Source organism: Pelophylax lessonae, assembly GCF_965119305.1.
Source record: "Pelophylax lessonae genome assembly, chromosome: 8".
Taxonomy (NCBI): domain Eukaryota; kingdom Metazoa; phylum Chordata; class Amphibia; order Anura; family Ranidae; genus Pelophylax; species Pelophylax lessonae.
The window spans coordinates 118,466,344-118,485,748 of NC_138775.1; the positions used below are offsets into that span (position 1 = coordinate 118,466,344).

Genomic DNA, 19,405 nt, shown 5'->3' on the forward strand with positions numbered 1-19,405 from the left:
CCTGAAAAATCTTTACACTTTGGTGAGGGTAGGGCCATTTAAAGGATGCCCTGTAATAAAGGATGAATATTGCCTACTTGAACAAGGCAGGCCCGCGAGCTGCGCCCCATAGGCATCCTGTTCCATTTGAATCCACAATTTGAGGAGTCAATGTCTGCACCAATCTGTGACTCTAGTTATGTGGGCATCAGTACAGTATAGTGCGGGGCCTGGAAATCCTATGCCCCCCCTCACTTTATGATGGAGGAGCAGGCCACTCCCCAGACGGGGATGCTTACCATGCCAAACAAATTTGATAAAAGCGGAGCGAACGGAATGTAAGAAGTATGGTGCAATCGAATCGATAAAGCCCGAAGTAAAGCAGCCTGGGCATTGCGTTAGTTTTGAGAACGTTGCAACAGCCGAACCACGACAAGGCCAGGGAGACCTATTTCTGAAGGTCTCTGGACAGAGTACCCATGAAGGGCTGAAAATTCAGCGAGAAGATCCCCGATAGGTTCGCTATAATCTTTGTGCCCAGTTAATGTAACGTGTTGCTCATCTGAAGGTAAAATGGGGGCGCAGGGTGGTCATAGTCGCTGCCGTGAGGGACACGTTCAGAGCCTCTGACTTCTGGAGGTTGATCTTAAAATTAGACAGGGCCGCATAGCGTTTCATCTCAGCTAGTAAGGAGGGCAGTGAGATGAGAGGTTTAGTGATGTAGAAGAGGAGATCGTTGGTGTATGCTGCCACTTTATGATGGTACGAACAGTAACGGGGACAGCCCTGCCTAGTGCCATTGGCAATGGTGAGGGGTTCCGAATCATAACCATTGACACGAACCATCACCATAGGGGAAGAGTAAAGCGCCGCTATCCAAGACCACATCGGAGGCGGTAAATTTATCTGTCTCAGCGTCTCACGAAGAAATCTCCAGCTAACCCGATCTAACGCTTTCTCGGTGTCCGTTGATAGAAGTAAGAGTGGGGTGCGAGATCTCTGCGCCCCCTCGATGATGAAAAGGGTCCGCAACGTGTTTATTGCGGGCCTCACATGTTTGGATGAAACCAACCTGATCTAAAGATACAATGCACGGCAACAATGCGGTCAACCTTATGGCAAGGATCTTGGAAAAGAGCTTGACGTCACAATTGAGTAGTGAGTTCGGTCTATAACTCCCGCACAGGAGTGGGTTTTTATCAGGCTTGGGAAGAACAGCTATGCTGGCCCTCAACATTTCAGGTGATATCGGTTTTTCGTCAGTGATGGCATTAAAGGCCCTGATGAAATGAGGGGCAAGAGTGTCTTGAAAGGTCTTGTAATATACCCCCGTGAAGCCATCCGGTCCCGTAGCCTTGCATATGAGAGTAGACGCAAGCGCCATGCCGAATTCCATCACGGAGATATGCTGTGAAAGGGTCGCCATCTCATCCTTGGTGAGGGCAGGAAGGTTAGCCTCTCGAAGAGAAGAGGCCAATTCCGGAAGGAATGGGGGGTCAGAAGTCGAAGTGGGTGAGCAGCCTATATTAAAGAGTGAGGAATAAAACTCACGAAAAGCATTCGCCAAGTCAGGTGTAGAGTGGATCCTCACCCCGGTGGGGGTAGACAGGGCGGGCACATAGGTCGAAGACCTCCTAGCCCATAAAGCATTGGCGAGCAGGCGGCTGCACTTGTCACCATATTCATAAAAGGACCTCCGTGCCTTCACCAGGATGTGTTTTGCTTCATAGAGAGAGTGAGCCCGGATAGCTTCCCGAACCCTCAACCCCACAGCAGTGGCCACATCCGAGCCGGCCTTATGACTACGCTCCAACACGCGGAGGAGCAAACTCCTGGAGGTTTTGAAAGGGATCTCGGACCTAAATACATACTGCTTTAGAATGTGTTCCTTACATCAGGGATATAGATCTACAGGTTGTTTTAGGTCCAAAATCAGGACAATCCAGGGGTAGTCTGCCACCTGTACGCTCCCTATGGCCCCCTATATTCTTAGAGATATATGTATATATAGAGATAGAGAGGTGTGTATATGTATGTATGTGTGTATATGTATATATATATATATATATATATATATATATATATATATATATATATATATATTACACACACACAGTCAGGTCCATAAATATTGGGACATCAACACAATTATAATCTTTTTCGCTCTATAATGGATTTGAAATGAAAAAAAGATGTGCTTAAACTGCATACTTTCAGCTTTAATTTGAGGGTATTTACATTCAAATCAGGTTAAAGGTGTAGGAAAAGTTTGTATATGTGCCTCCTACTTTTTAAGGGACCAAAAGTAATGGGACAATTGGCTGCTCAGCTGTTCCATGGCCAGGTGTGTTTTATTCCCTCGTTATCCCATTTACAAGGAGCAGATAAAAGGTCCAGAGTACTATTTGCATTTGGAATCTGTTGCTGTCAACTCTCAATATGAGATCCAAAGAGCTGTCACTATCAGTGAAGCAAGCCATCATTAGGCTGAAAAAAAAACAAAAAAACAAACCCATCAGAGAGATAGCAAAACAATTAGGTGTGGCCAAATCAACTGTTTGGAACATCCTTAAAAAGAAAGAACGCACCGGTGAGCTCAGCAACCCTTAAAGACCCAGAAAACCACAGAAAACAACTGTGGTAGATGACCGAAGAAGTCTTTCCCTGGTGAAAAAAACACCCTTCACAACAGTTGGCCAGATCAAGAACACTCTCCAGGAGGAAAGTGTATGTCTGTCAAAGTCAACAATCAAGAGAAGACTTCACCAGAGTGAATACAGAGGGTTCACCACAAAATGTAAATCATTGGTGAGCCTCAAACAGGAAGGCCAGATTAGAGTTTGCCAAACAACATCTAAAAAAGCCTTCAGAGTTCTGGAACATCATCCTATGGACAAATGAGACCAAGATCAACTTGTACCAGAGTGATAGGAACAGAAGAGTATGGAGAGGGAAAGGAACTGCTCATGATCCAAAGCATACCACCTCATCAGTGAAGCGTGGTGGTGGTAGTGTCATGGCGTGGGCATGTATGACTGCCAATGGAACTGGTTCTCTTTTATTTATTGATGATGTGACTGCTGACAGAAGCAGCAGGATGAATTCTGGAGTGTTTCGGGCAATATTATCTGCTCCTATTCAGCCAAATGCTTCAGAACTCATTGGACGGCGCTTCACAGTGCAGACGGACAATGACCCGAAGCATACTCTGAAAACAACCAAAGAGTTTTTTAAGGGAAAGAAGTGGAATGTTATGCAATGGCCAAGTCAATCACCTGACCAGACATGACTCTGATTGAGCATGCATTTCACTTCCTGAAGACAAAACTGAAGGGAAAATGCCCCAAGAACAAGCAGGAACTGAAGACAGTTGCAGTAGAGGCCTGGCAGAGCATCACCAGGGATGAAACCCAGGGTCTGGTGATGTCTGTGTTCCAGACTTCAGGCTGTAATTGACTGCAAAGGATTTGCAGCCAAGTATTAAAAAGTGAAAGTTTTGATTTATGATTGTTAATCTGTCCCATTACTTTCGGTCCCTTTTAAAAAGTGAGAGGCACATATACAAACTGTTGTAATTCCTACACCGTTCACCTGATTTGGATGTAAATACCCTCAAATTAAAACTGAAAGTCTGCAGTTAAAGCACATCTTGTTTGTTTCAGTTCAAATCCATTGTGTATAGAGCCAAAAAGATTAGAATTGTCGATGTCCCAAAATTTATGGACCTGCCTGTAGATATCTCTCTTGCTCTCTCTGTCTGTCTCCCCCCCCCCCCATTTATGTACAATTATCCCTGCCCCCCTTTTTTCTTTGTCTTTGAAGTATTATTTGCTCAGTAGCTGTTTTATAACATCACACATGTAAGTATGGGCGCCTAGGACAGCTTTCACTGGCAAAGCTACTCATAGTCTGTGTTACATCCTTGCCTTGCATTCCTATGTACAGTATATTGCCAAGGCATTTCGGTCATATCCCTTATTTTTCCCTCTCTATTTTTCCCTCATTTCACATTGTTCCCTTCCTTCCTCCTCCCCCCCCCTTGCTTTTCTGTTTCCAACCTTTTTTCCCCTCTTCCTCTCCCCCCCCCCCTTTTTCTTTTCCCTTTCTCTCCTCCCCTGGATTTTACTCTACTGTACTCTCACTAACTGACTCTAAAGTCCCACTGGGGCTCCTTTCTTTGTTCATCACTTTTTCAATTTGGCGTTGGGTTCTAATATCTATACACAGATCCAACAACTAACATCTTACTTAAAATTGAACTGTTAGTGGATATTTTCTAGCGCTGCATACTTAAATGTTATAATTGTTGTTTTGGTTCATGATCATTGGACTTATGTTTTCCGGCTGCTAGTACTACTGTTACTATGTAATATATTGCATATTAGAATTATACTATTTTAGTCCAAGCGCGGATATATTTTTATTGATGTGCTAGAAATGCCATCCATCCTCTTCTCTACACAACTACCTTCCATCCACTTCTATGCAAATCCGTCTACTAGCCACTTTGGTGCAAAACTGCCTTCCAGCCACCTCTATGTAAAACCAGCTATGCATCAGATCCTATCAGAACAGTTCTCTCAAATTGCCAATATACCCTATGCTGTGCGAGTTTAGAACGCCCTGCTCCAAATGCGCACAGCACCCTTTTTTTAACCGGATGAAAATTGCACCACATAGATGTAAATGTCTTTTATAGAAATGTATTTTCAGATGCCATGCGAATCTATGCCTTTCAGGTCGCATCTGATCTGTATCAGATTAGTATCAGCGTTTTAGCTGACATTGAAAATAATGACAGCTGAACCTGCGTTTTGCGATCTGTAGTATGTTTCGAGATTTCGGGCAGAATCGTAGCGATTCTACCTCCCAGGTGTGGATGGAGTCTCCCAGAGTGGACACCAGAGCTTGATTTTGCTTCTCAGCATGTGCTGAGCACCCAAGTGGTTCCATGTGCAATGGTAGCCTGAAGGAAGAACGTTTTATGTTTTCTTATTTTTTTTTTTCCTCAATTACTCAGCAGATGCGCTTCTGCTGAACGTTAAGAGTTAAGAGAGCCCGACACTTCCCATTCCTGATGGGCACCCAACCGGTGGTTGTCGCACTCCAAGGTCCCTCCCTTCCCTGCTAGTCCCCGGTTGTGGTGCTGGAGACTGGCAGGGAGGTCAGTAAAAGATAAACCGAGTAATGTGGAAACCTTATATAAATAGTTTTGGTTCAATTATTTATATATGTATATGTGTATGTATATATATATATATATATATATATATATATATATATATATATATATATATATATATATATATATATATATATATATAATTTTTTTTTTTTTTTTTATATAATAGATTCTCTCAAAGGACAAGTAGATTGGGACCTCAAAAGTATATGCTTGTGTATACCATCAAGATACCCTAAAAATATCCTTCAAAAACTAAGGGTTTTGTTAAAATTCTGCATTTCTAAAATGAGCAATAAAAATACAAAAAACACTTTGTTGATCTGTGAAAACATCTTTGTTGATCAATGTAATTTGTCTATGGATATTTTTATGTTTGTTTTTAGTTCTATCCTCTGTTCATGGTTGTTTTTTAAGAGAATGATTATAGCATTTTATTTTTCAGGAAGTGGTTAAATTACCTTTAGATTTTCTGAAACACCTGTGTTTAAAGGTCCAGTCAGAGAGACCAGGTAGGCATCTAATTTACAGCAAGTTATGGTTTGCATACATTAACTTTTTATTTGAAATTCATGTGGGGATGGGAGGTTGTACCAGTTTACATGTCCATGGTTATTGTTTTTATCCAGGCCTTGATGAAGTGTGCTCAGTCCACCTGTCTCAAAAAAAAAATCCCTTTTTAATATGATGTTCTCCATCCTTTCTCTCAGCTGCAGGTCTGGAAGGATATTACAGCACAGCTCATTAGCTCCTTGTTCTTTTTGACACCCTACAAACACAATCCAACCCACACAAAGCATTGAGCTCAAAGCCTTGAAAATAACCTAGTGCAGCACACAGACCTGGCTGGTCTGGCAATTATGATCCCCCGGTTCCATTCCTTAGTAGCAGTCAGGCACAGGACATTTTCATATTCAGAGTCGGTAAACAGGCCATGTAGCTCTTTTGTTTTTTATTTTGGGTGAAAAACTTGGAAGGGGTGAGCCAAGCGATACTCCAGAAAACATTTCTTGAACAATGAGGACTCTAAACTGAACCAAAACTTCAGGGTGAAAACACCCATTTTATAGTTGTGGATCTAAGCAGCAAACAAACCAGAATCCCAAAAGAGATGCAGTCCTGAATGCAAAGTGTAGCAACTTAGGTCTTCCAAAGGCATTAAGGAAGGTCTATGGATTGAACAGGCAAGTACTCATGTTTGATTTCCAGACAGCTAGGTGCAGGGTCAGCAGATTTCAGTACTTCAGTGGTCTATACACCGGATCTGTAGTGGATTTTCTTAAAGCACAGGAAGTATAGGGCAGAGGTCCTCCAGCCAAATTGTAGCTGGGACCCCACAGAAATGGCAGTCCAAGGTGAATCTCCCAGGGATGCCGCGGCCCTCAGTCTGGGTCTTACTCCCCCAGGACCAAGAGCTCTGCTCTGGACTCTGGCCCATTTATACCTCTCTCAGCCTCCTGCTGGTCACCTGAATAACAACCAGGGATTGACTGAGGAGATGCAATGGATATAAAAAGTTTACACACCCCTGTTAAGATGTCAGGTTTCTGTGATGTAAAAAAATGAGACAAAGATAAATCATTTCAGAACTTTTTCCACCTTGTGACCTATAAAATGTACAACAACAAACTGAAATCTTTTAGGTGGAGGGAAGTAAAAAAATAAAATATGGTTGCATATGTGTGCTTACCCTTAAACTGATATTTGAAGCACCTTTTGATTATATTACAGCACTCAGTCTTTTTGGGTATGAGTCTATCAGCATGGCTCATCTTGACTTGGCAATATTTGCCCACATATCTTTGCAAAAACACTCCAAACCTGTCAGATTGCGAGGGCATCTCCTGTGCACAGCCCTCTTCAGATCACCCCACAGATTTTTAATTGGATTTAGGTCTGTGCTCTGGCTGGGCCATTACAAAACTTTAATCTTATCTGGTGAAGCCATTGGTTTAGGTTGTTGTCATGCTGAAAGATGAAGTTCCTCTTCATGTTCAGCTTTCTAGCAGAAGCCTGAAGATTTTGTGCCAATATTGACTGTTATTTGGAACTGTTCAAAATTCCATCTACCTTGACAAAGAGGAAGAAAAACACCCCCAAAGCATGATGCTGTCACTACCATGCTTCACTGTGGGTATGAAGTTATTTTGGTGATGTGCAGTGTTTTTGCGCCAAATATATATTTTGGAATTATGGCCAAAAACGTTCAACCTTGGTTTTGTCAGACCAGAACACATTTTCACACATGCTTTTGGGAGACTTCAGATGTGTTTTTGCAAAGTTTAGCCAGGCTTGGATGTTTTTCTTTGGAAGCTAAGGCTTCCGTCTTGCCACTCTACCCCATAGCCCAGACTTATGAAGAATACAGGAGATTGTTGTCACATGTACCACACAGCAAGTAATTGCCAGATATTCCTGCAGCTCCTTGAATGTTGATGTAGGCCTCTTTAGCCTCCCTGACCAGTTTGCCTCTCGTCTTTTCATCAATTTTGGAGGGACATCCACTTCTTGGTAACATCACTGTTTTGCCATGTTTTCTCCAATTTCTCCACTTGATTAAGACTGTCTTCATATGTTCTGTGGTATATCGAAGGCCCCTTTCACACATACGGTCCGTTCAGTTCATCAGTTCCGTCAACTGATGGATGAAAAACGGACAAACAGACAGCATGTGTGAAAGGGGCCAAATGGCTTGGAAATTCTTTTGTACCCTTCTCCTGACCTATACCTTTAAACAATGAGATCCCTCTGATGCTTTGGAAGCTCTCTGCAGACCATGGCTTTTGTTGTAGGATGCGACTAAGAAAATGTCAGGATATACAAATTTTTGATCACTATCAGCCTATTAACCACTTTACGACCGGCCACTGTGCTGCTACTGCGGCACAGTGGCTCGTTATCGTCCAGCGACGTAGACATACGTCGCTGGACTCCTCCCCCTGTAGGCGGCGCTCGCGCGCCGCCGGAGGCGCGCTCCCGCTGTTTTCATTCACAGCGGGAGTCGGGCCAGGGGAGGAGCGGCGGCGATCGTCGCCGCTCTTCCCCGATCGTCGGGGAATCTAGTTTGGAGATCCGCCCGCCTGAGTAAACAGAGCGGGCGGATCTCCCAAGTGACAGATCGGAGTGTTCAGCATAGCTGAACATCCGATCTGTCCCTGGCTCACTCAGTCACCTCTCCCCACACGTTAGTAAGCACCAGGCATACATTAACCCCTCCCTCTCCAATAAAATTAACCCCTTCCCTCCCAGTGTCATTTTTACAGTAACCGTGCATATATATAGCACTGATTACTGCAGTAATGTCACTGGTACCCCCAAAAGTGTCAAATGTCAGTCAAGGGTCCAATCTGTCCGCCGCAATGTCGCAGTCCCGCAAAAAAAATCGCAGATCGCCGCCATTACTCGTTAAAAAAAAAAAACACCAAAAATGACAAATCTTTCCCTTAGTTAGTAAACACAATAACTTTTGCGCAAACCAATCAAAATATGCTTATAGTGATTTTTTTTACCAAACATAGATAGCAGAAAACAAATTGGCCAAAAATTTAAAAAAAAATTTGATTTTTACATATTTTTTGGGAGGAATTTCATATAAAAAAATGTTAAAAATATTTTTTCAAAATAAACGCTCTTTTTTGTTTATAGCGCAAAAAGTAAACATCGTACAGGTGATCAAATACCACCAAAAGAAAGCTCTGTTTGTGGGAAAAAAAGACGTAAATTTAGTTTGGGTACGGCGTCGCACGACCGTGCAATTGTCAGTTAAAGTCGCACAGCGCCGATTCGCAAAACGTGGCCTGGACGTAAGACAGCAAAATCCTCCGGTGGTAAAGTGGTTAAAGGTGTGGGTTTTGCCGTCGTCCTTAAAAGATACATGTGTGGGGGTTGGTACCTCAGGCCAAGTAGGGTGGGACTTTTAAGGCAAATAATATGTGCAGATACATCAATTATAAAAAAAGACAGATATTTAATGTCTTATGTTCAATATGGTAAAAGAGAGTACATGATTATTCGTGTAGGGTTATAGACCCAAGTGAAGTTGTGTCCATAGTTAGAAAGTTGCGTGACATATGTGAAATTGGTGACAATTTAGGATAAATCTGTTTCCCAGAGAGTTTTCTCCTGCGTTTGTCCCTACGCGTTTCGGCTTCCTCTTGAGCCTTTTTCAAGGGTGGTGATCACCAATTCTGTAACATTTATACAGATATGTTAGAATATAATTTTTTTACCACTGATTTAGAAAAAAGTATACGTACATATGTTTTTTTATTCCATGTAAGGTTTCTGATATGCATCCTTTTCAACAGCGGGAGCCCAGGCTGCTTTCTGCAAGATATGGTGTTTGGTTAGGATCTTTTAGTTAGGTGTCTATTCTACAATTTTGGATGGGAGTGTCCAGTAAATTATTAACTTACAATTTTCTGAAGGGTATGGTTGTGTGTTTCTTAGGATTACTTCTGATTATGGTCATACATGCGTCCAATCAGATCTACCAATAAATTGTGCGATATATCAATATATAATGTTTTTCATGTAGAGGGTTTACATCTATAGATGTGGCTGGATTGTTAGCATTATATATGTATCTATATAAATAACTGGGAGTTCTGTATGCTGTCTATCGATTTTCATCTCAGCATGTATCCCTCCCTCTGTTAGTGAGGATCTGTTGACTAAACTGTACATTCAATTTTCAGTCTTTGTCCTGGTGCAGTGAGGTACATGTATTTATATTTCTATATCTGTTTTTATTACTGTAACAAGTTTTGTAGTATATTGTTTACCTAGACAGTGATCCGGGTGGTCCCCGAGTCCTATCACAGGTTGCTGTCTTGCGTCCGCAAAAATTTGGGGTGCTTATGTTCCCCTACAGCATACGTTTCTGTGGGGTAGGGCATAGGTAGGGCTATTTCCCAAGTCATCCTCCAGGACGGTCACATGAGATGGCTCCTCCTCCTACAGGAAACACAAGCACAGTTAAGTTTAAAAGGCCGCCCCACAGGCTGCCCCACAGTTCTTGTGTTTCCTGTCCTGCTTACACAAGCATGGTCCTGAACATCCCCTGTTTGTTTTTTATTATTCCCTATCCTGGGCAGGTGTCCTGGGATACCTCTTCCCTTCACCGGCCTGAGCCGATAAGGGTATCTGGCGGGCTGGTGCCAGCAATGGGGGCAAGGGAGGAGGACGTCCACGGGAGAGGAGGGGGTCGCGAGGCTTCAGGAAGATAACCTCTCCTCCTTTTTTTTTTTTGTGGCACAAACGATGCTGGAGACCTAAGGCAGGTAAACCCAGTATCCTGCCCAAACACTTACCTTGCTCCAGTGGGACCGAGGAATGGCTGACCAAGAGGGGACCACGGCGGCCAGCCGGAGGCCGTGCTGAGCCGCTCGCCATCTCCCCTTGGAAGAGTCATCTCCACGCTGGGCTCCCGGTGGAGTCTCCAGCGTGTGCTGTGACAGCCAGCGTCGCCGCTGACGCGGCGGAAGTGACACAGCTAATATAGCGCCGCCACCGGAAGTGGGGCGGGGGCCATATTGGATGTGGGCAAAAAGCGCCGGAAAAGCGTCAGAGCTCTGACGGGAAATTTAAACATAAATGGTGCCAGTTCACAGAAAGATTGGCTTGGCTACGCTCACCTGCTGCAAGACTCCTTCCCTCCAGGCGGTCCTAATGGCGGAGGACCAGTCCCTGTTACCAGAGGCTGTGGTATGTGGCCCCAGCCCGAGTATGGTAAGTGGAGGGAAGAAGAGGGGAAGGGTGCTTCGCCCCCGCCCCCCCCCCCCCCCAAAAAAAAAAAAAAAATCTTTTCCTTTGGCTTTCCCAAAAAAAGGGGGGTCAGGGGGGAAAAAAGGGGGGTAATCTGAAGGACCTTTTTGGGGGTTAGGGGAAATAGGGGGGGTAAATAGGGGGAGGGTGTACGCATACCCCTGAGACGGGAGATAACTAGATGTGTGTCTCTGTTTTTCTCTCTGTCTACAGCCCAAACCCGCAGAGACTACAGATACTTCGGTTAAACCAAAGAAAAAGCACTGCCGCACCTGCGGGACAAAAATGCCAACGGATTCCGACAAGCTTTTGTGCCAAAGGTGCATTAAGAAAGTAATCAATGAAGAATCCAAGCCACTAGGGAAGGATTTCCTTGATTTCAAAAAGAAGTCACGTCCACTCTGAAATCGCTACAGTCATCCATAGAAGGGATGAAAAGAGCAGACCAACCCTCCACGTCAGGATACCGCACAAAAACGGCAAGGATCCAAACGGTCGCCAGACTAATGGAAGAATCCTCGGAATCAGACTCCCAGGATGAGGAATGGGAACTCCTGGGAGGAGACAGCTCAGACTCAGAAGAGCATGACAGTGAGGTACAGGAAACGGTGACCAGACACCTATTTCCAACAGAAGAGACGGAAGAACTACTGAAAGCAATATATGTAACAAAAGACTTATAAGAAGAGGAAGAACCAAGATCGGTGAGAGACCAAATATATAGAGGCCTACAGGCTCCGAAGACACATACCTTTCCGGTCCACCAATCCCTGAAAGGGATCATCAAGAAGGAGTGGGAATGTCCTGAAAACAAGCTTTTCTTCCCTAAAGCAATGAAAAAGAGATTCCCCTTTGAGGAATCAGTAGGAGTTTGGTCCAAATGCCCAAAAATGTACGCGCCTCTAGCCAAAGTGTCAAAAAAGTCGGACTTGTCTTTTGAAGACATGGGCCATTTTAAAAGATCCAATGGATAAGAAGATCGATGTGACACTTCGGAGGGCTTACGAGGCGGGGGCGGCATCTTTTCAGCCAAATATGGCCAATACCTGTGTGGCTAGAAACGTGTCCTTCTGGCTGGAACAGCTAAGGGGACAGTTGGAAAAAGTCCCAGGTAATGAAGAGGCACAGGATTCCCTCCTCTTGATAGAGAAAGGGGTGGCCTATATGGCGGATGCAGCGGCAGAAGGTGTACGGATAGCAGCCCGAACCACTGGTCTGGTAAATTCAGCCAGAAGAGCTCTCTGGCTCAAAACATGGGAAGGAGACTATGCATCCAGGAATAAGCTGTGCAGTATCCCTTTTGACGGGAAACTACTTTTTGGCAGAGAACTGGATAATGTTCTGGAAAGATCGGCGGACAAGTCAAAAGGATTCCCCTCCAAAAAGGAGAAACAGAAGAGATTTTTCGCCGCCCAAGAGGCGATACACAATCCAAGGGAGGAAAACCAAATACCCAGAGGAAGTGGGTATACAATAAGAGCAAGGGTAGACCAAACAACCCCTTCCCCAATAATAGCAGCAATGTCAGCAAGCCCCAGTGACGCCAGACGGCCAGTAGGGGGAAAACTGAGATTCTTTTCCCCTCAATGGGAAAGATTCTGTACGAACCGTTTTACAGTACAGATTCTCAAGGAAGGCTACAAGATAGAATTCGTGACAACTCCCCCTCACAAATTTTGGATAACATCTCTACCAAGAACATCACCAGCAAAGGAAGCCTGGGAAGTATCCATCTCGAACCTGCTACAAGAGGAGGTAATAAAGGAAATACCCTTATCACACCAAGGGGAAGGGTTCTTTTCCCGAGTCTTTTTAAGGGTAAAACCATCAGGCAAGCACCGCCTAATCCTAAATCTCAACGACCTCAACCGAAGAGTAAGGTAAAAGAGGTTCAAGATGGAATCCATCTTCTCAGTGAGAACCCTACTTCCCGAAGGTGCTTTCTTAGTGACCCTAGATCTCCAAGATGCCTATTTACATGTGCCAATCCACCTAAGGCATCAAAAGTTCCTAAGGTTCGCAATCAGATTGGGGTCACAAATACGCCTATTCCAGTTCCAGGCACTCCCATTCGGAATATCCTCGGCACCCAGAATCTTTACCAAGATTATGGCGGAGGTAGTCCAGGATCTCCGAGTAAGAGGGGTCCAGATAATTCCCTACCTAGACGACTTCCTGATATACGGCGAATCAGAAGCGTTGGAAAATCTCCGAACAACAGAGGATTTCCTCACATCACTGGGGTGGGTGATCAATGCCCAGAAATCCAACAGAATCCCTTCACAGGAGACAGTGTTCCTGGGTTATCGAATCAACACAGTGACACAAAAAATCTTATTACCAGAGAACAAGATTGTGAAGCTCAAGGAAGCTACGAGGCGCGTGATAGAACTACACCATATATCAAGAAGAGACACCATGGTGGTCCTGGGCCTCATGTCAGCAGCCATCCCAGCAGTACAGTGGGCTCAGCTACACATGAGACCTCTCCAGAGACATCTCCTGAGTCACTGGAATGGGAAGACCTCAGAACTGGACGGTCTAATATCAATTCCACCAACCGTAAAAAGATCACTAACCTGGTGGCTAAAGGAAGACTCCCTCTCTCAAGGAAGACTCTGGATGCCCACAGTACAGGTCAGGATAACGACGGATGCAAGCCTTTTCGGCTGGGGAGCCCACATAGGACATCAGGTGAGACAGGGAACCTGGTGCCAATCTGGGGAAGAAGTGTCCTCAAATATGAGTGAGCTAGCAGCTGTAAGAGAAGCTCTGATAGGATTCCAACAAGAAACCAAAGGGAAACATGTTCAAATTCAGTCGGAAAATGTCACGACAGTCTCTTACATCAACCACCAAGGTGGTACACGCTCAAAGCACCTGATGAGAATAGCGCAAGACATTCTATCAGAGGCGGAAGCAAACCTATTATCCCTCTCGGCAGTGCACATAAAGGGATCAACAAATGTGCTGGCAGATCTACTGAGCCGGAAGCACCTGGACCCAGCAGAGTGGGAACTAAATCAACAGATTTTCAACCAGCTGGTACAGAAGTGGGGGACACCGGAGGTGGACCTTTTTGCCACAGAATGCAACAGAAAAGTGAGAAAGTTTTACTCTTTACACAAGGAAAGGAACGCTCTGGGCATAGACGCCCTAGCATTTCCCTGGAGTTTCGGCCTGGCGTATGCATTTCCCCCGATCCAACTGATTCCAAGAACAATCAGGAAAATCCATCTGGAGTGGACAAGGGTAATCCTAGTGGCACCCTTCTGGCCAAAACGAGCATGGTTTACTCCACTCTGGAAAATGGTGGAGGAAGAACCCTGGATTCTACCAGCTCAGGAGGATCTTCTGGCCCAAAAGGGAGCACATCACCCTTCCAGCCAGACGCTACAACTAGCAGCATGGATCCTGAACGGGGCATACTACTGAATAAAGGACTATCCACAAGAGTCACGGAAGTACTGCTCCAGAGCAGAAAACCAGTAACCAAGAAGATTTACAATAAAATATGGAAGACATATAGATTCAAAATGGAGCCCAGCAACAGGAACCTAAGGGATATTAGCACTGTGCTGGATTTTTTTCTAGATGGAGTAGACAAAGAGTAAACACCCTTAAAGTGCAGGCAGCAGCTCTGTCAATCTTTCTGGAAAAACCTATAGGAGAAGATCCTTTAGTAAAGAGGTTTTCTCTGTCACTCATTGACAGACGTAGTCCTCTTTGATTCACATCAATAGGGTTATGCTGCCTCCGCAGGAGTAGGACTAGGCAGAAAGAAAAACGTTCTGGCTCCACCCTAGGGGCAGTCCCAGAGGGCATATCCTCCCTCTCTCTGCTACAGGGAATCAGTTTTTTTCTGTCTAGTCAGGAGTAAGGACCTAAGTTCCTTGCTGGGATCTCTGGTCCTGGCAAGATTTTTTAGAAAAAATATTTTTTTTAGGTAGTTTCTCCAGTTTGTTTCCTGTGAGATCTTCAAGCAAATTGCGCCGGATCTGGGCGACGGGCTGGATGTTGAGATCCAGTGGTCACCCCAGCCGGCCTACGAGCGCGCGCAGACCATAGCATCACGCTTGGTCGGCCGCGACACATTCAAGTAAGTATGCGGGACCGGGCGACGGGCTGGATGTTGAGATCCAGTGGTCACCCCGGTTCAGCCTACGAGCGCGTGCAGACCAGAGCTCCGTGCTGGGTCGGCCGCGACAGAGTCCCATTGGAGGGACTGACCTTGCGAGTTAAAAGGTCTCGCTTGGACGCCAGGAACCAGAGAGTCAAGGCGTCCGGAGTGGTCAACAGCCCCCCACTTCGGTGGAGAGGGTATTGTGAAGACAGGGTGCCTGTCGGTTCGGTATTGTGAGTAAATGTTTCCCTTTCCTCTCTATGAGGCGTTTTGGGATACGGGCCCCTCCATACATGGTCGGATTCTTTCTGACACTAAAAGCCCCCCTTGTAATGCAGAATGTGTTCGGTGGGCAAGCGGACTTGGTTTGGGAGCTAACATTCTAAACCAGCAGACTGCAGTATTACAGCATACATAGGAGGTATAAGCCTACCTTGACTGTAGTGGACCTCCTGCAGGTCAATAAGCCGCCATTAGCTTGGCATGCAGGTTGCTGTGCTGGGAAAACGCTACTTTGGCAATACTCCGCCATTTTGCTGTAGACCAGGTACACGAGCGTCCGCAGGTCACGCCGGCCGCCATTTTTTTGGAGTCTATTGTCTCCTGCATGGGGGCGGCCATGTTTGAAGAGCCCAGCTAACCTCGAGGAGAGCTGGGAACGCCGGAAGCCGGAAGGCGTGCACAGGGGGCGGAGCCACTTCCTTCTACCCGGGAAAACGAGCACAGTTCTTCCCAGTCTGCACAAGACAAACGCTGACTGCAGTTGATAGGAAACTTCTCTGCATCGGGTGGTGAGCCTTTGGGGTCCCTCTCTCTCTCTCTCTGTGGGGGTCAAGAAGCAGGTACACTGAGGGGCGCTATTGCGCTAGGGGGATACAGATAAAAAAAAAAAAAAAGTTTTTTTCTGGCAAGTGTCCTGGGTTAACATGGACCCTGCCACTCATGTATCTCCACCTGATCCCCTCGAGGTGTCTGCAGGACCTTCCAGCACCCCACTTACTTTTGAATCATTGTCAGCTATTATGGAGACCTTTGTATCCCGGGTGGAAGTGGCTTGTCAGGGACAGGGCGCAAGAAAGCGACCCCCGCCTACCCCCATTTTATCTGAAACTTCGGATTCAGAATCTGAGCCTATTCCTGCAGTTGCAGGTACCTCATCTGGGATTGGTGTCTCGGGTACTGTCTCTTCAGACAGTGAGGAGGATGTTTCGGCATCAGCCATAGCCCGAGAGGAAGCGTTGGTAAACGCACTAATTGTATCTGTTCAAGAAACTTTAAGATTACAGGGTACACCGTCGGAAGTAACTGAGACTGAAATTCCCTTTGGTACTAAAAAACGCATCAAAGTGGCGAAGGTATTTCCATTGCCCAAATGTTTTGGCAATCCGATCAAAGAAGAATGGAGTCTGCCAAAACGCACTTCTGCTATTTCCAAACGCATTAGCAGGCGTTATCCGTTTGAGGAAGCCCTCATTAAGAAATGGACAGAACCACCGGTGGTGGATTCACCAATTTCTAGATTAAATAAAGCCACGGTCATTCCATTAGAAGACCCTCCGTCTTTTAAGGATCCGGTGGATCGCAAGATAGAAGCTATGTCTCGCGCCATGTTTTCCTTGATTGGATCAGCTTTCAGACCAATAATTGCTATTGGGCTGGTTTCGCAGACTGTAACTGAATGGACCAAGTGGTTACGCCGGGACTTAGAAGAGGTCCCTCAGGCGGTATCAGATTTGTTGGAACAGATGATACAGGGGTTACAGTTTGTGTGTGATGCGGCGTTAGACGCCACTCCATTATTGGCGCGAGCATCAGTTTCAGCAGTGGTTCTCAGGCGTACACTGTGGCTAAAATGTTGGTTAGCTGACCAAGGTTCCAAAAAAGCATTGGCTAATCTCCCTTTTTTAGGAGAGCGTTTATTTGGAGCCAACTTAGATGAGATTATTAAGGATCTCACGGGAGGAAAGAGCACTTTTTTACCGCAAAGTGCTAAGGGTAAAGGACCTCGTCAAAGACGGGGGCCTTCTTTCTCCGCTCATAAAAATTTTTTTCGTCCCGCGGGTGAGAAAATTAAGTCCTCCAAAGCTCCTTCGGGAGGTTTCAGGGGACGTTGGTCGGGCAAGCAAAAGTCCGACTCTTCCAGACCTGAAGATAAGACTACTAAAGCCTGAAGGTGCGCCCCCACCCAAAACTGGGGTGGGGGGACGTCTTCGCCGGTTCTCGGATCCATGGCTCTCCAGAATCCCGGACAAGTGGGTTTGCGAAGTCATAAGGTCAGGGTACAAGATCGAGTTTCGATCTCTCCCACCGGCGCGATTCTTCCCTTCCAATATCCGACTATACCCGGATCGTTTAGAAGATCTGCGGAGAGCAGTCACAGATTTACTACAACAAGGAGTGGTAGTCCACTTTCCTTGGGCAGAACGCTTTCAAGGGTTTTATTCAAACCTATTTACAATACCCAGGAAAGAGGGCAAGGTGCGTCCAATTCTGGACTTAAGGGCACTCAATTCCTTTGTCAACATAAGAAAATTCAGGATGGAGTCCATTCGCACAGTAGCGGCCTCCCTGCATCTAGGGGATGTCCTAGCGTCCATAGACGTCAAGGACGCCTATCTTCACATTCCCATTTACGCAGGACATCAGCGGTTTCTATGTTTTTCCGTAGAAGAGAACCACTATCAGTTTGCGGCGTTACCTTTCGGTCTCGCCACGGCTCCTCGGGTCTTCACGAAGGTGTTGGCCCCAATGTTGGCACTACTGCGCCAAAGTGGCATATCGGTTCTAGGTTACCTAGACGATCTTCTGCTTCATGCAGAGTCTCCACAGACCCTGCTACAAAACCTAGAGATTACTATGATCTCTTTACAGGAATTCGGGTGGCTGATGAACTGGCAAAAGTAATTTCTGGTTCCCACCCGGAGGCTCGAATATCTGGGTCTAATTCTAGACACATTCAGGGCAAGAGTATTCCTTCCGGTAGGGAAACTCCAGAAGATTCAATCAGCAATCCAGTTGTTACTATCCAACAGCTGGTCTTCTCTTCGGACTTGCATGAGGGTTCTGGGGTTGATGGTGGCTTCCTTCGAAGCAGTCCCATTTGCCCAGTCCCATACCCGAATTCTTCAGGCAGAGATTCTTCTCAAATGGAATCGGAATCCGGAATCCCTGGACAATCGGATCCGATTGAGCAAACAGACCAGAGAGTCTCTGGTCTGGTGGCTTCGATCTCCGATGCTCTGCCAGGGAAAGTCATTTCTGCCAATATATTGGACGATAGTGACCACGGATGCCAGTCTATCCGGATGGGGAGGAATTCTCGGTCAATTATCCGTCCAGGGACTTTGGTCCCCGGAAGAATCCAGGTTACCGATAAATGTATTGGAACTGAGAGCGATCAGACTTTGTCTGATTCACTGGACCGAGCAGCTCCAGGGCAGCCCAGTTCGGATCCAGTCGGACAACGCCACAGCCGTGGCTTATGTCAATCACCAAGGGGGCACCAAGAGTGTCCGGGCGGCCAAGGAAGTGGCTTGCATTCTTCGCTGGGCGGAACGGTTTGTTCCAGCTATCTCTGCGGTGTTCATTCCGGGGGTGGAGAATTTGCAGGCAGATTATCTCAGCCGTCAGACTCTGGATCAGGGGGAATGGTCCCTCCATCCAGAAGTTTTCCACCAGTTGTGCCTACGTTGGGGCACCCCGGATGTGGATCTGTTGGCATCTCGATTCAACAGGAAAGTACGGAGATTTGTGGCTCGCTCCCGCGATCCTCTAGCAGAGACCGCAGACGCACTGGTCGCCCCGTGGGGACAATACCAGCTAATGTATGCCTTCCCTCCTCTCAGGTTGCTGCCAAGACTTCTTCGCAGAATAGAGGGGGAAGGAATTCCAGTAATCCTGGTAGCTCCGGACTGGCCTCGTTGAGCTTGGTACGCCGACTTGGTCAGGCTGGTAGCGGACGTCCCGTGGTGACTTCCTCTCAGGGAAGACCTACTGTCTCAGGGACCGATCTTCATCCTGCTTTACGATCGATGGCTTTAACGGCCTGGCTATTGAGACCCAGGTGCTGAAGGACAAGGGATTGTCAGCTTCAGTTATTCCTACTCTAGTTAAAGCAAGGAAAGCGACTTCCAGAAAGATTTATCATCGCACATGGAAGTCCTACATTGCATGGTGTGAACCTCTGGGGTTCCACCCACGTTCTTATTCGGTTAGTCGAATATTAGCCTTTCTGCAACAAGGGGTTGAGCAGAAACTGGCCTTGAGCACTATCAAGGGTCAGGTTTCAGCATTAGCTATCTTCTTTCAGAAACCTTTGGCTACTCATTCCTTGGTGCGGAATTTCATCCAGGGGG

At 46.1% G+C, this 19,405-nt stretch overlaps 1 protein-coding gene across 1 annotated transcript in view; it reads left to right on the plus strand.

Moving 5' to 3' along the window:
• Positions 1–19,405, plus strand: part of IPPK (inositol-pentakisphosphate 2-kinase) — a 957,415-nt gene that overhangs the window by 202,794 nt on the left and 735,216 nt on the right. The window contains exon 4 of the mRNA XM_082265219.1: positions 5,607–5,673. Within this exon, the coding sequence (XP_082121345.1) occupies positions 5,607–5,673 (67 nt within the window). The remainder of the gene's footprint in view (positions 1–5,606; positions 5,674–19,405) is intronic.